Consider the following 17,590-nt stretch of genomic DNA (forward strand, 5'->3'; position numbering starts at 1 on the left):
ATGTATGTGATATGTTTGTTTATGATCAGCCCAGACATTTCTGAGATAGAGGTGGGCTCGCATACAGGGCGGACGTTTCGGTCTATATAGAGTTTAATGGTAAGATGATCTTTACCACAGAATGACTATGCATAAAATATTTCTGTAAACTCTATGCCGACATCACGTAATAGAATATGTATTAAATATGTCTGTAAACAACTGTACACTGAAATCATGAAATAGACTACTAGTATGTTTTAATATTTTTGTAAACAACTGACTGACTTGATAATGTGTTGCTGAAATGTCTGCGGTCTAAAATTCCGTCCACCATGCATCTGGGCCCAACTACCGGAATCCAAATCACGCCCTCTATCATTTCAATTATTATGATCATGGTGGAGAAAACACATGACAAAGAAGCGGTAACGGTACGATGATTTGTTTCTAGTAGATTTAGATTGACAACTGTTACACGTATAACAACAGTTGAACAATTACAAAATGGTAATTTTGTATGACAATAACTATGCTGTAACATATTTTAGCTGTCGTGTTTCATGTTTATTCGAGATACTAGTATCTAAATCATAACACCAGGGCATTGCCTTTTCTACCTCCATTCTCAGACTTGTGACTGTTTCTTAACAACACAAGCACGACCCTAAAATCGTTTACAGCCATGTTTTTTTCAAACTATTTATGCAAATAAATTTCAACTTGTTATATTTTCAACGCTCGATGCTGTAGAAATGAATATCCGCCATGGTTCGACCTGAAATGGTCTTTTTTGACCTGACAGTCAAATCGATAATTAACCAATGAAAACGATGGATGATGCCAACGTGTTCAAATTACCATAGCTCATTTAAATATGTTAATGTTATTAAACTCAATGCGGAAGAGATTTGCCGATGTTGTAGTACGATCTTTTGGCTTGGATTTTGATGGGAAAGCGGCATGATTTGTTTTTAAATGAAAAATTAGTTGTTTACAAAAGATAAACTGAGTATTTGAAGAATAATTTAACATTGTTTACAGCGATAACAGCTCATTCTCGAAACGAAGCTAACCCATTCACACTAGTCGCAATAAACATCAATACTCTTGAATAGGCGTGAATGACTACGGTGAAACTTTTAGGCATCAGAAAAGATTAAAATAACACCTTAAAAAACTGCCGAAAAATCGCCCTGGGTTTCTTGGGCTCATTTTATTTTTTAATGGCCCTGGGTGAATTTACGGCAGAATCCGGTTGTACATTTTCTAAATCAATGTAGATAGAATTAGAAAACATAGCTCTCTGCTTGAATGGCCTAGGCGTCATGTTGTCAAAAGTTTATCACTACCATATACTGAATGTATGACTACACAATGCATGAATTCACATTTTTGATTGGATAGCAGCCTGTTCCAGTACAACATCACGAGATCAACCAAGCTCCAAGTAGGGTAATTTTGAATTTCTTATTGCATCTAAATTAATCGAATAACGAACTGACATTATATATTTTCTTTTACCACTGTGTCAGTTTTCATGGTATTCATTTATTTATATGGCACAAAAAAATTACCCAGTTGCTGAAACCATGGAACTATAAACCCCAGGAAGAACAACCACTTCGTTTCCTTTGAACTATGATAGTTGCCGCGATGTCGAATGTTTATTTTGACTGTTTATTTTGTCGCATTAAAAAATAAGCCGATTTACGCAAATGAACGTTTATCTAAGTAATCTAAAACGACATTAAAAATTATGAAAACTCGCTAAAACTCTGACCCGTTGCATGATTTCCGGTACACTGAAGGTCACCCTGCAGACCGACTTGTTTGCGCATGCGTAGTGAACGAAATATTTTACTGCGCAGATATGAAAATTTTTTTTCAAGTTTTCCGTTTCCAGCAAAGCGGTTGAAACGGGCGTATAGGCGGCAACTAACATGGAGTATGACTAATGTCGTGGAAACAAAAGCGAAAGCACTGTAAGATAAACTAAGACAAAGGTTTTTTTAATCCTCTTAGTTTCGTTGTTCTTCCTGGGGTTTATAGTTCCATGCTGAAACATAGCACATATGTGATCTTTGGCAATGGGTGATGTTTCAGGTAAATAAGACAGTAATTATTCTACAACACTGATACTGTGCTCATCTGTGGCTCATACACAATTTAGCACAGAATCAAAACCAATATGCTGCTATGGAGAGTTTGTCACTGTTATAATGATAACCCACCAGAATATAGTTGGTGTTCAACACATGTGGTACATGTATCAACTTCTTTTTGGCTTTTTCTATTCACAAAACCGGTGTGCAGAGAGGTGAATAGCACAGAAAATTGAAACACAAAGACAGCATACTGAGTCGATCATAAACAAATGTTTAAAGTTGATACATGCTTCATGTAAAGTGCTTTGTTTGAGTTTGTTTTATTAAGATATTTCATTCTTACATCACAAACCTCATAAAGTTGTTTAATTTTACTTATTGAATTCAATTTCAAAATATTATGGAGATTCAGGGTTGATGAAATGCAATGGAAATGCAATGATGTAAAAGCAATCCCAAATATGGGCAATGGCATGTTATAATAAGTAATGTTAAGCATGCATGCATGAATATATGTATGTATTAGTACTGTTAAAAACCCTACCAATATTCAGCATGTTAAGCCTGATCCAATGTTATAGTGAAGAACCATAGCTTCTGTCATCATAGTGTCTTCTTCTTTTATGTACGCAAGGATTTGCTACTGTATTAGTATTATTAGATACGCAACACAATATACAAAGCAAAATTTATATTTTCTTGAGATGAATAAACTATATATATTAAACACACAGTAATGAACAGAACATAGGATTAGTAAGAACACACTCCTTCGGAACTAAACAAAACAAAATATCTACAAGTATATCTGTAAAAACAGCAAGGCAATGAATATATATTAAAAGAAAAACAGAAGTCCTAAGCATAATTTTCAAAAGAACTTCTTTATACTAGACCTTTATTCAACAAAGAGAAAAAAAAACATTATTGACTGGAGACAACAATAAAATAATTAAAAAGAATATTAACAGTATACAATATTTGTTCTTCAATTACAACAATAAAACCTGTAATAGAGATAAGGTTAATAAAAAAAATAACACTGAATGAACAGACAGTATGGTAGAGAGTCATACTTTCTGTAACAATGGAAGTGAAATTTACCTGAAAAAAGGGTTCCAAAATTCCTGGAAATAAAATTGTATTTTTATAGATATATGTGTATGATTGTACTCCACAATTATGAAACAATAACTGATGAAAATCATTCACCTCTAAAACTTAAAACTTACTTGTTCTCTGATGAACTATATTACTTGGTTCACTCTCTCCTGCACTACTAACTGCTTTGACGGTTACATTATAAAAGGCTCCTGGAGTAAGTCCATCTATGCTTTCAGTATAATTTGTTTCACCAGTGCTATTATGATCAACTGTTTTGTTGGAAGTAACAACTGTATCATTAGATACTGCATCCATTTCAAAGTGTGTCACCTCATCATCATCATAAGTCCATGATACAGTGATGAAATCAGTTCCATGGTCAGTATAAGTAATTACTGGAAACAAATGTACATGCAGATAAAAGATAACGCATGTGTACTGGTACGTGTAAAAACTAACTTACTATAAAAATGCATGTTTCTAATGATTGCACAATATTATAACCACACTATTTAAATATTATATTTTTTTCCTCTACAAATGGAAGAAAACTATAACCACAAAGGCTGATAATAAAATAAGATTATACGATTATATTGTCAAAATGATCGATATTTAGCAGTTTGCTCACCAGGTGCAGCAGGTAGAGATGCAATTGTGGTCATGACATCTGTAGTTATCTTTGATATACCGGTAAATGGTAAGTATGTTGTTGCTATTGTTGTCTGTACATTGATGCTGCAAGTCTATATAATCAATTAATACAAAGAACTCGTTTATTATTTGAAGAATTAATGATGTTCACAGGGACACAGTTTCTAACACGGCAGTGAATTTTTCATTGCTACATTTGACTGACTTGTGAAATTTGTTTGTAAACTGTTCAACTGTTGTCATAAGTATAGTTGTCAATCTAAACCTACCAATACTAGGAACACGTCACCATACCGTGACCAGTTCTATGATTTTTATCTTTGGTGTATTTAAGAATGTTTCTTCAATTTACATTGGATTTGTTCAGTTGTTCTTTCAAGTTTTTGTCACATAATTTTGTACGCCATTTTTCTGTTTCCTGTTGAGGAATCAATCTATCACAGTATTTCTTTACTCTGCCAAATAGATATTAGGGCACATACATCTTCATCAAGCCAGAAATTGCACAAAATTATGAATGATGTTGTCTCAGCGATAATTGAAATGAGGTTACTTACTAATGACAACGTGATTTGGGCATCGATAGTTGGGCCGGATGCAAATATATGATCAGGTCCATGTTGGGGCTCAACCCTATCAAACATTTTTTTAAATAATGGATGCACATGGCCATGTTGATTACTTTTGCCATTGTGATCATTTATTGTAACCAGATTTATACTTGAGTATCATGACAATGATAGTACGCCAAGTGCTATAATCCCTGATTGACAACATTTCTGACCACTTTTTTTCAAGATTTCACGGTAATTTTCATAAAACCAAACAAAAACCAGACTGTGGTCCATTTCTGTCACTGATTCAGATCAAGGTCATAAATAAATATAAATAAATAAATATTTATTCTGAGCATGCTAAGTTGTTTTCTCAGTGTAGTTTGGAGAGGTAATTTATAATGAAAATTGTGAAAAAGACCCACTTAGGATTTTTAGATCTGGAAAAAAAATTACATGCATATTCAAAAGTGACTTGTTCATCAACCTGCCAAGTTTCATTGATATCTGCAGCAGAATTTTTGAGAAAATGTTGGAGATGTAAAGGAAACAGGACGGACAAAAATAAGAAATTATTATTAATAGTCCCCTTTTCACGCTGTGCCTGAACGGGGACTAAAAAAGGATATATTCGCTGGTCTCATTTCCACTAAATGATTTATTCAGTGAGGGGTTCACAACTCTTTAACTTGGGATAAACAATAGAGTATATAATGAATACAATAGAGGTGATCAACATAGTATATTTTTATGCAAATTATGTGTTATTCTCCTGGGGAGAACACTGACTGCCATGTAAGGCTAATACCCAACTAACAATAGAAGTGACCTGACTGTAAGACCTTTATAGACTCCACCCATTCTAAACAAATACCAGGTGCTTGAGTACAGAATGATTTTGATAGTTAAGTATGCACACAACGTATAAGGAAGTAAACCAGTGTGAAAAATTGAGACGTAAAAACCAGGTTTATTTCAACACGAAAGTGCATGGATATAGCGCACAGATTAATAATTTCAACGTTTGATTCACTTGTGTAATATCTGACCAATTACCTCACACAAATCTCATCTGATGAGGTGTTCAACCAATTAGAGTATGCCTTACTTGAGAGCAGTCGGTAACATGTGTTCTGATTGGTTTCTGATCATACAAGCGCCTATGAACATTTAATTTTGGATATATGGCACTATATATAAATGCATACTTATTATATTATTATACAAGACATGAATAAAACTTATATGCTATGTATTTAGACAAATGTACAATTGAGTCAGACACTAGCATTTTGATTCATATATATTCGGATATTACTATGTGGGAAAAATAAAAATAATGAAAAATTAAATACCTGTTCTTTTAGATATACAGTGTATACATATATAGTGACTTAAAAACACTACTAGTAGATACAAGTACACTGTAAAATTGTATTAAGTGTGGAGTGTCTGTGCTGCCCACTTGATGAGTTGAGGGGCAGGTAAAAAAAAAACCTGCCTGTACCAGTTACATGTACCGGTACATACACAAATCACAACTCATTAAATACAGTAGGTATTTATATACCCACAAGTGTAATTATTTTTTATTATTTGTACCACAGACTGACATCTTTAAACATCAGTTGATCTTAAAAAAAAATAAACATTTTAGGAGTTAGGAACAAGAAACAGGTTTTTTAAATTTATAGCTCCCGCAAAACCTGAACACTAAAACCAGTACTTACAAAATTTTAGCACATTAATCTGTATTCACTAACAATGAAATAAGGAATCACTAACAAGATTTGATGACTTGTCATATAATTGCCTGATTAGTTTTGCACCACCAGATTTCTAGTCCAAATTTGTCCATACTTTATTCTTATATTGTAAATACTTCTGGAAATGAACCATAATTTTGAAGCCAACAGACAAAATTTCGGTTAATTTTCCGCTTTTACTCAAAAAAATGTGGCTACTTTTGTCCCAATCTTCCAAAGGAAAGTGCAGACTATAACAGAACTATTTTTTGTGAATTTGTGATGGAAAAGGGAAACTGGTGGTAAAAAGTTTAAAGCTTTGTCACATTTGTTTTTCACATGAGTTATGTTAACACATGAGTTATGTTAACACATGCGTTATGTTAACACATGCGTTATGTTAACACATGAGTTATGTTAACACATGAGTTATGTTAACACATGAGTTATGTTAACACATAAGTTATGTTAACACATAAGTTATGTTAACACATCATCGTCTGAAAGCCTCCACGAATACTGTAAACACATTAATTATTTATTCCCTAGATTTCATTTTTGTAAAATTCGCTAAATTAAATTTACATGAAGATATAATTTGAATAACAATCAAACTTATTGTTTCGCTTTACGTTTGTGAGCCTAAAACCTTGTGAAATTGCTCAAAATATCAAAATTATAGACTATAACTATACAAGGTTTTACTACAGGTTCTCCAGTGGAGGGAGTGTGGTTTTATGGTAGCCAAAATGAATGGAGAAAAAAATGATGTCAGGCTATGTATTAACCACAAATTATTTCACTAACCACAGTTATTATTGCGGGGGTTCCCAGTACTCATTGCTGTGCAACAGGAAAATATGTTGACCTATTGGCAAAAATTTCATCATCGCTACATGGCAAGATTGGATAAGTGGTGAGCAAGTACTCAAAAAATCAAATGAGAAATCAATTTTTTGTAAAAAACAGTGAGCAAATTTATGTATGTATATTTATGTATATATACGGTACATATATTAGTATATCAAGGGTTGATGAATTGAAGTTATAATCTTTTCACAGGTATTGACAGTTATTGAACATTTATGATATTATATGTACCAAATATAACGGTTGAAGATTTCTTAATGTTACCTGCTCTGGCAATATGTTATTTGCTTTCATTTTCATTTTTTTTCTCCAAAGTCTTTCCGCAGAAAATAAATACCAACATATCAGAAGGTACCTGCTTGCTTAAAACTTGTAGGACCTCGAATGAAAGCAGCAGTTGTGTCTACATGTGATCGCCCATACATAAAACGCACTACCAAATAAAGCCTTCTTTCAATGATTTTAGGTTTTTTCAGTTACCGGTATGAGCATGTCAAGTACATGTACTTCAAGTCTAACCCAATGCTCACATACAAACAAATCTTTGTCATTTTTCAAATAACATTGAGGAGAAACATTTTGTGTCAATTTACAAATATAAATAAAGGAAGAGATGACTAGATAGCAATTGTAATAGTCTATAGCGACAGACTTAATGTCTTAACAGATTAATTAGGGTTTGAGGAAATTTAGTATGTCAAATGATATTTTGTAACTGACAGGCGACTGGCTAAATATTTGCTACTACATTGTAAACAAACAGATAACTTGTAATGGTAAACATCACTACAGTGATATAGTGCAATATACTACTGTACCTACCACGAATAAACAAAGATAAATCAGTCAAGACTGACGAGTTACTTACAGATGATATACAACTGACCCATGATGAGTACATAAATAAGTCTGCTAACCTTTTGCCAGTTGGTAATGCCAACTTTGTCACTCATGTAAAATGGTATTGAAGGCAATTACCCCAATGCCCACAAAATTATGCATCATCGCCCTGCAAAATACACATATTTTCCTCTTACTACTTGTTCTATTATTTTTTCTATTAAATTTTTCTTTGAAAATAGGTGCCTGCTCAACTCTCAAGTTCATGTCTTGCTAATGGCTATGACTTGTATTAGAAAATGTGCATACCACATGTCAATTTCAATTCAATTTTAAACTGAATTATATATCGTGATCATTCAATACTTCATCTTCTCCCTGTTAACTTGAAACACATCAGTAAAACATTTCCTTGCCTTTTGAAAATTGTCTTTAAAGTGGCCCTTCTGAACACAGTAATGCAAGTAATCAGAGCAGTTATATGCTATTAAAATGTTAAATATACTGTAAAATACTTTATTTTAGCTGAAATTAATTTTCGCTGACAACTTTTAAGTGTTTTGTATGGAGTATATTTTCACTGTTTTTTCATGAGTTCAATGGAAAAAGGAAAAAAACATATATTCGCTGGACTTTATTTTCACTGAATCATTCCTACAAAGAAATTAGTGAAAAATAAAGTATTTTACAAATATATAGATGCAATTGAGGCTAAAACTATTTGGCTGCAATTAAATTGGTAGTCCAAAAGATGAACTATAACAAAACCATTTTCTCGGGGACTTTTGGTTGAGTGACAAATGCATCATATAACTTTATACACCCACCAAACTTCCAAGAAATTTGGTATACTAATAATAAGCAACAGTAACTTTTAAAATTTTACTGCAGATGAAATTTATGGGGAAGTACTGGTAATGAAATGCATACCTTAAGGCCAAAAAAAAATGTGTTTCTAGGTCAAGGTTTTTGAAAAAGTACAGTTAAAACTCTATTAGAAGCCGTATCCATAATAAAAGTTGCACCCATTCTTTTTGAACAATTGAGAACCAAAAATTCACCATTTCTCATATGTGTAGATGCTCTAATAGAAACGACATCCCCTCTGTTACAATATACCATTGTAATAGAAGCCGTGGCTTCTAATACAAATGTTACAATACACATATATCAGGTGCTCACTGGAATTTATTAACTGTTATTAACCTTTTCATCACCAGACATTCTTGCCCAAATTTGTCTGCACTTTTTTTTCTTGCATTCTTCAATATTTCTGGAAATGAACCCCAATTTTGGAGCCAACAGACAAAATTTGGCTCAATTTTCAGTTTCCACTCAAAAATTTAGCTATTTTTGTCTCAATCTTCTAAAAGAAAGTGTAGACTATAAACAGGACTATTTTGTGAATTTGTGATGAAAAGAGGGAACTGGTGGTGAAAAGGTTAAAAGTTATAATTGTGAATAAAAACAAGAAATGGCAAACATTTTCCTCATACATCACAATGTAATTTTGACTAATTCTAGATTTCTAGTAAATTTGGAAACAAAATCTCAATTTAGTAAATTTGCCCTTAAGGTAGAGATGCAGTTTACCTGACAGGTGTTTTAATTAGTTAATTAGGAAACCAAGATGATCTCCTTTGTCCACAAAACTATATGTTTTCGGAAAGCTTATTGTATGAATTTTAAAATTTTTTTAGTATTTTTTTTTATGGACACTGTAGTTTGAAATATACACAAAAATGTGCTTTTTTGGTCAAAAGTGATTTAAAAAAAATTAGCTCCTAGACCATGCTTCTGTTTCCTGTTAAAATTGGTTTGTGGGTACATCTGTTTACTATGAAGAAAGTGTGGTCTTGAAAACTGTCTACCAGTTGTCAATTTTGCAGGGCAGCAACTCAAATTTTACTACTTCAAGTTTATGCATAAATTAACACCTAGGCTAGTTGTCTGTACGATTGTTGTAACACTATTCAACCAAAAACAATGCCCCGACGGCATTTTGAAGATAAACACATTGTCAATCATTTATGAAAATTTCAAAACAAAAGGTCAAAGCGTCTAGGAGCTATTTTTCTTTAAAGTTCTGGGATGTGCACTAAAAAGAAGCTGAGATAATTGCTAATTTGCATAACAATTCACTCAGTAAGAAGTTTGCTAATGCTCATAATTAAAATGGCTGTAACAGTTCCAAATTTAAATGTATTTTATTGTTTTGTTAAAAGTCAAATATAGTGCATAATATGGAGATCCCATCATTTCTTTTTTTCACCATGTTTCTTTTTTATTATTTATGTACAGCCTTGCTAAATCTTGCTAAGCATTCAAAAGAGAGAATGTTTGCACCTGTTATCTATATTTTAAAATCATTTTTTGAGTATGTTCCACTATTCACAATTCTACAAAATTTTAAAAGTCTATAGCCAAGACTGTTCGGATAATAAAAAGCAAAAAAAAAAAATTCACTCCATGGTGCCCACAAACCTGCATCTCTACCTTAACAGAGAAAGAGTATCATATAGTTATCATTTGCATCACCAAGGACTGTATTATAACCTATCCTTCCATTACTGGATAATATTAGACAATGACGTCACTTGTATCAACCAGCTCCATGAACAAGTGATATCAGGTGATAACCTCAAAACTATTTCATTTGTTTTATTCTGACATGTTACATGTAGATACAGTAAACTGAATATTTTTCGATGCTAGAAATGTTTGCCAATTTGACAACATTTTGGGAAAGTCACTGACATGTTGTATGACCCTAGAACAATTTCACAGCTACGAAACTTTGCCATTTTCACTTGCCAAATTCTCAAAAATAGGTTGTTGCAAGTAATATTACGAAAACAACAATGCACTTCACCGTAATTTTTTTTTTTTTGTAAAAGGGTTGATAAAGGGAAGTGATTGAAATATTGCGTTTGTTCATAGCCCCACTATGTGTAGAAGGGCTGTGGTTTCCTCAAAATAGCCAGTCCAGTGTGAATTGATGAATTTAAAATACAGTGGTTTGTTTACATGGAATTCAAACATGTGTTGCACATTGACCTTCACCTTTTTTTATTTTTTTATTTATTTTTTTGCTGGTTTTAAATTAATTTTAATTTATCAATAGCATGTACATGTATGCAAATGTCTTTAAAATAATATTCATTATCATCAAGGTGTTACGTCTAGTGAATATATAACCATGTTAGATAGATCTGTTAAATATAAACACGGTGAATATTTTGCTTGTTCACACTGTAATAAGCTATATGATACAAATTCACAATAGAACTCGCAATACAATTTAAAGGTGTTTATGTTTTCACATACTACAAATTAATTTACACAATATTGTTATGCAGCAGGTTGTTAATCCTGTGTGGAATTCAAAGTCGATTTATCTGTTTATGAATCCGTCGACCTAGAGACCCCATGGCCAAGAGAGTATGAATCATGGATGACGTTAAAAATAATAATATAAATAACGCATACTTGACTGCGACTACTGTATCAACGCATAGATGACGGGGTGAGCATTCTCTACTCACTTCATCGTCATCTCAAATTAAAATATGTTGATATTTTAGATTGGATTTTCTCCCTACTGCTAAAATTCCCCCAGAAGATTGAAAGAGGAAATACGACGCAATAAACCCCCGGCTTGGAGCTTGAAGTTCAAAGTTCAAAATGGCTGCCACCAACAACCACAATTAAACAGCAGTAGTACATTTTGGGCGTTGTCGTGGTATTTAGCGAAACAAATGAAACTTACCACCAGCAGCAACACTAAAGCTGTAGACAAAGCAGCGTGCGTCCTTAATCCACACCTCAGCTCCATTGTAAATACTAGAAGTAAATATAAAACACAACGCGGATGGTCGGCTGCCAATTTTAGGGCGTTCGAATGAAAACACGGCTTTTCCAGGCAGATCTCGTCAGGTTAGAAGCGTGGTAGAAAAAAATATGTGTTTCTAAACAGTCTGTATAATGTACATGAATATCGCCTATTCCACACTAATTCATCATGCTTACTGTAACGGAAAAAACACGGTAATGATAGGCGAAGAGCGATCGACAGCACACAGGTGATTTCTTCCGACTTACTTCCTTGTATGGTCACGTGACATGATGATTTGCATAACAACAGAAATCGTATAGATATCAGTATCCAATATCTCCGTATGCGGAACTTCATTTCCCTTACCTTCTCTATTAGTCCATGCAAGCATTGAATTTTAAATAAAATTAAATTTTATTTTAAAAAATTAAAATTATATTAAAATGTAAATTTAAATAAAATAAAAGAAAAATTATCTCTATCGCATTTTCTCTTTTTTGGTGATAAGTTACAATGTAGTAGTGAGGTAAGTTACTCTCAAGTTTGTAACACAGTAAGTAAAAAAATTGGATGCCAGGCACGTTGCTATGGTGATAACTATTTTAATTTTCCTCATTTATTTATATAGTGTTGTAGTATATCGCACCACAGTGGTAGCCATTTTGTTTTAAAAGGCGGAAGTCTGGATGTACATAGTATGTTAAGTATAGACTTACAGCCAGATCATCAGATACCCCGTATCAAAATGTGTTAGTAATAACGTCAGAGAATGAAAGAAACTGCGGTATTTCTTTTTGTAAAATTCGTTTTAAAAATAATTCTATCATGTTTATGTGAACTCATGTTGTACTAGTGCACACAGTCCAGGTCAACTCACCATGTACATTGCTGGGCTACTAGTACATGAGTCTGTTCATTTTGGTTCTAGCATTTGCTAAAAGATAGAGGGTATATGGTTTCCTTTCATGTTCGCAACATTACTGAAATGGACCACTCTTATATTTGTGAAAGGATTATACACAATTTCCAGACGTCCTCGGCTAAATCTCGGAAAAAATTAAATTCCTTCCAGTATATAAATATTATAATAGTATTTGTAAATCGTATTTTTTAGTTTTTTATGATCCCTATAAAATTGGGCTTTATTGGTGCTTTTTGTTTTACAATACTGCTAGTATAGCCTTCAGACTGTCAACTTGGCATATTTTAACCCACAGTTCCCTTTAGTCGCATTTCACGGTTTTTTTTTTTTTTTTTTTTTTTGTTTTTTTTATTATTATTATTTTTGACGAAAGTTGGGAAATATGCCTGTTTCGTACAAAGTCACCAAGAAATTATAGAAAATTACGTGCAAATTGGCAAAACGTTGTACCAAACCTGATGGTTGGAAAAAGATAGCAACGTGTAACCTAATTTACCCAAATTTAACATGCCATTGTCAGGATCCTGATGGATAAAATATTGGGGGCGTAACATTCAGTATTAATATAACCTTAAAAATTTTCTGAGAAGAAACCCTTTCATTCATTTGGGTAAACAAGTTTGATTGAAAATTTTGACTATGCTATGGTAACTCAAGTGACTTTTATCGGCAAATAACACATTATCGCTAGTCAGTTCAAATTTCAAGTGTGGTTACAAAGCGGTGGACTAATAACGCCTCTCGTGCCGAACCCTGTCACATACCCCACCCAAATGACCTATAAACTTTTACAGACATTTTCACTCCATAATTCATTAACCTCAGCAACTTTCCTGAAAATTAACCTTTTCTGTACACAAAATCCCCTGTACTCGTTATAAATTCATTGCGAAAACTTGAATAGCATTTGTACTATGCATGTATTATTTTGTTCTGAAATTTCAAAATGTCGCCTTACATACTGTCTCCGACTGCCTTTAATAATTTGCAAAATGTCTGTCTCGAAAAAAAATATCTTAAACAGCTTTTTTTTATTAAGGTCTCTGTTGATGTCATCTGATATGTGATTGATTAAAAGATTAACTTTATTAACCAGGAAGGTCCTAGTCACTGAGTTTGCCCCGGACGGAACTACTATATAATTATTCGGACATACTAATGTGGCGTTTGTTTGACATACAATGTCGTACATAGTTTTAAAATACGACAGGGAAGTACGCAAATAAATAAGGCTCCAGAACAGTTCACACGAGGGCCAGGGGTTCGCTAGTAGAAACTTGTTAGAAATTGACACCTTAGGGGGACCCATTTTTTCTTTTTCTATAATCAAGGTGTCCCTTTTTAGCATTTTCAGAAATCAAAGTGGTCGCATTTTTGCTGTGTTGATATAATATGTGGTAATGGTAGGTCCATTTTAGTAAAGGGTGGGGTTTTCTTTTTCTAAATGTGTTTCAAGGGGTGAATTCTTGATGTGTGTAGTCTGCCGAACCGCGATTTTCGCCAAAAGTCAGTGCCTCACATACCTACATTTAGTAAATAATACAAGTGATCCCACCAGTTACGAAGGTCCGAGTCTGTCGCTCCTATGCAAATGTATGGACACATGCATGAGAATGAAATCACTGGGCTTCGCGAAACGAAATAATAATAATCAATTCAGAAAAAGGGTTACAGTTAGTAAAATTCCAAGGACAAAATTCACAGCGAAGAAAATCACAGTACAAAACTCACAAAAATATAATAGTGGGTGGATTAATTTTTGTAAGTTGAGTTAACAGTTGAATCAATGATATAAAAAACGTACAGATACATCGTGTACTATTCATATATCATTCAGGTATGTTCATTTTTCATTCTTGCAGTTCAGCGGTGCGTTCATGTATGATGTGTCCGCGTCATTTTGTAGACTGCCTCTGACTTTTATATCGTATTGAATTAATTGCAATGATGGGTTGTTGTACTTTTTTCTCTATTAGTCGGGACGGGTGACTATACTTTTTTCATGTTTTATGTTCGTTTAATTTGTTGACCAACAGCATAAATACAGCCATTCTGTAGTGGTCAATTAATTCTCAGTAAGAAAATATGGTGATCTTTTTAACACCCATAGAGCAATAGGCCCACACTAACCTATTGAAGGGACTCCCTGAGTGGACCCACGGGTAATTGTTCGTTTATGTGTGAAGGGAGAGGTTCGCAGTAAAAAAAAAAAACGGTTATTTTTGGTCAAGATGTTTATGTTGGCGTGTGTTGGGAAACCCAGTCTGCATGCAATCCAATGTACCGTGACGTCATCCAGGGGCGTCTTCAAGTTGTATGCAATATCGTGTTTTTTCCAGGAAATAGAATGAGATTGCCTCCATGTCGGATGATGCCATGGCATATCTATCAGCCACGTGATACATAGGTACCTAGCTGAGGGCATTACGATTCGAATGGGGAAGTAGTTTCAGTGTAAAAAATGGGTGGGTGTTCTTCTAGGAAATCGACTAAAATAGAAATGCCAAAGTAGTAAATAGTCTCGAGGTCGGACATACAAAAGTTACGGGTCGGGGAACGTACTTTAGTAGTACCTCAACCATGTTTCGTCGGTAACGTGTACCGTGTTATGTACTGTTCAATCCCCGTGGTACAATCGCTTTATATCACAGACCATTGACTGTGTTTATGTGTAACTCTTTAATCGGCCCAAGTTCAAGTACTGTTAATGTAGTTAACGTTTGAATAAATAAATAAATACATAAATCAATCAAACAATACATGTCAACAGGTAAACAGTTTTAATAATTTATTGGAAATGTGACTTGACACGTGACCGCCATCGACGCATCTCTGTCCAATTATGTATCTCCGATGAATCAGTGTTTTGTAGTGTGGCACGACGATAATACGAAAAGATACCGTCGCCTGGTATCACATGACACGAATGACGTCATATACTAGTATACCATGGTGTAATACCTCGCCCAAATCGTCTCGTTTTAACAGAAAGTTGGCGGTGAATCGCAATCGGTTTATCATTACAACGATACAGTTATATTTCCGTGAAACAGTATGTTGTTATGGGTTACAGCACGGCAGTTTAAAACATTCGCCAAATATTTATTTAAAAAAAATGCCATTTTTTAGAAAAGTTGCATAGAACTCATGAATAAAACAAAATAGAATGTTTATCACTAAAAAATGTACCATCTATTACCATATATAACCAGCCAACAGTTAATAACTGTACCATATTAACCACTGGTTAAAGCATCTAAGTACGACAAATGGCCGCCAACCATGATAATAATCGCGAAAAAAGTTCTAGGAGACTGGAGAAACCAAACTTTTTTTAAAACTTACTTTTATTTGTTCATCAAATTATTTCACAAAACTATACAGTTTAAACTCCACACTAAATAAATCGAATTAAACCTTTAAAATGTGATAGCAGGTTTTGTATATTTTGTCATGAAGTTGACGAAACAATACAAAATGAACCAATCGTGTACGCGGCCCAGCAACGAGCAAAGATAACAAGAGTTATTAGGGGAACGTTATTTACTTCGAAGGAATAATGGGGGTCCGCACAGTATTAAAACTTTAGAAAATGAAATCTACAGAAAAAAAATACGAAAATATATAAATAAAATGACACATTTTTAGAGAAAGGACAAAATACGTTTACCCCTAAATTAAGTATCAGGATACTGTGACCTTTATAAAGGCCATGTTCAACTGAATGTCACATCACTCAGATTTTTATCCTAAAATGTGTAATGTTGGTTAAAAATAACTGTATCAAAATTAATAATTACGTAATATTAAGGAAATATACAAATGTGATATATTTTAGAAGATAATCGAGAAATCTTACCCAGTATTAAGTTAGCACAATTGGTATCTGTAATTCATAAGACCAAATGCAAAAAATGTTTTTGATTTTCCATCGACACGGTTACGGGAAAATTGGAATAAAAACAAAATTGTGTTTGAACTTTTTAATCTGAGCTAAGTGTCCGGAACCACGCACAGCGAGGGGTAAACACAATATGGTTACAATAAACTCGAGTTTCGATCACGTGATATTTGCAGATCCGACCGTGTTTCACATCATGATATGATTTATGTGTAAGACGTAGTTTTCTAAATCATTATACAACATGGATTGTCATAATTTATCAAAATTAATGGAGCGATAAAATAGGATGTGATGACATATTCGAATAAAGAATTAGCTGTCTGCTATCACAATCAAAACCACCCGTAACCCGTGATTCGCACTGAATTATTTCCTCAGAGTATTTCCGGCTTGAAATTCTACAAGAGACTGTTTTGTGTTTTCAACCCCAGTACCTAGTACTATCATGGACTATGGGACTATTTTTACTTCCGTGTATGGACGTACTAACATGTATACTAGAGTATATCATCCCGACTGGCTATAATTCGGATAACAAAGGCATTGTATTTCAAAACTCAGCAACAAACTATCTATGAAAAAGGACAATTTATTGACCAGTGCAACTGTAGAACATGATAATTATGTTTTTGATTTTTTTTAAATATTGTCTACGGAATGACTCAGATTAGGGAAAACTCTGCACCTGCCAGTGTTAGTGTATATTATTATGTAAATACAAATTAAAGGTTAACCATTGACACACAAATAAGATGGAGTTCAAGTGCATTTTTATAAGACATAACAATCAATCAATTCAGACCACCATTAAGGCAAACAAACAGCAGTTCTATTTAGTTATAAATAAATAAAATTAATTAAGTTTGAAAAAAAAAACTTGTTTATGTGTTGATGTGTAACAAATTATCTCAAATCAGCAAATGTCACTAAACACATAAAACATTAAATAATCTCGTAAATTCCTAGGAGTTAATTTTCATGTGCATATAGTGAAATTGTGTAAGCATTTTACAGTTATGTAGTTTATTATTGCAATGTTTTGAATTTAAAATAAAAATAAAACGTCACTGAGTTA

At 33.3% G+C, this 17,590-nt stretch overlaps 1 protein-coding gene across 1 annotated transcript in view; it reads right to left on the reverse strand.

Moving 5' to 3' along the window:
- Positions 1–3,856, reverse strand: part of LOC146735481 (fibronectin-like) — a 48,439-nt gene extending 44,583 nt beyond the window's left edge. The window contains exons 1-2 of the mRNA XM_085505873.1: positions 3,823–3,856; positions 3,320–3,586 (exon numbers count right to left, since the gene is read on the reverse strand). Of these exons, the coding sequence (XP_085361999.1) occupies positions 3,320–3,586; positions 3,823–3,856 (301 nt within the window). The remainder of the gene's footprint in view (positions 1–3,319; positions 3,587–3,822) is intronic.
- Positions 3,857–17,590: the final 13,734 nt, after the last annotated feature.

Source organism: Saccoglossus kowalevskii, chromosome 12 (assembly GCF_978046115.1).
Source record: "Saccoglossus kowalevskii chromosome 12, keSacKowa6.1, whole genome shotgun sequence".
NCBI classification, from domain to species: domain Eukaryota; kingdom Metazoa; phylum Hemichordata; class Enteropneusta; family Harrimaniidae; genus Saccoglossus; species Saccoglossus kowalevskii.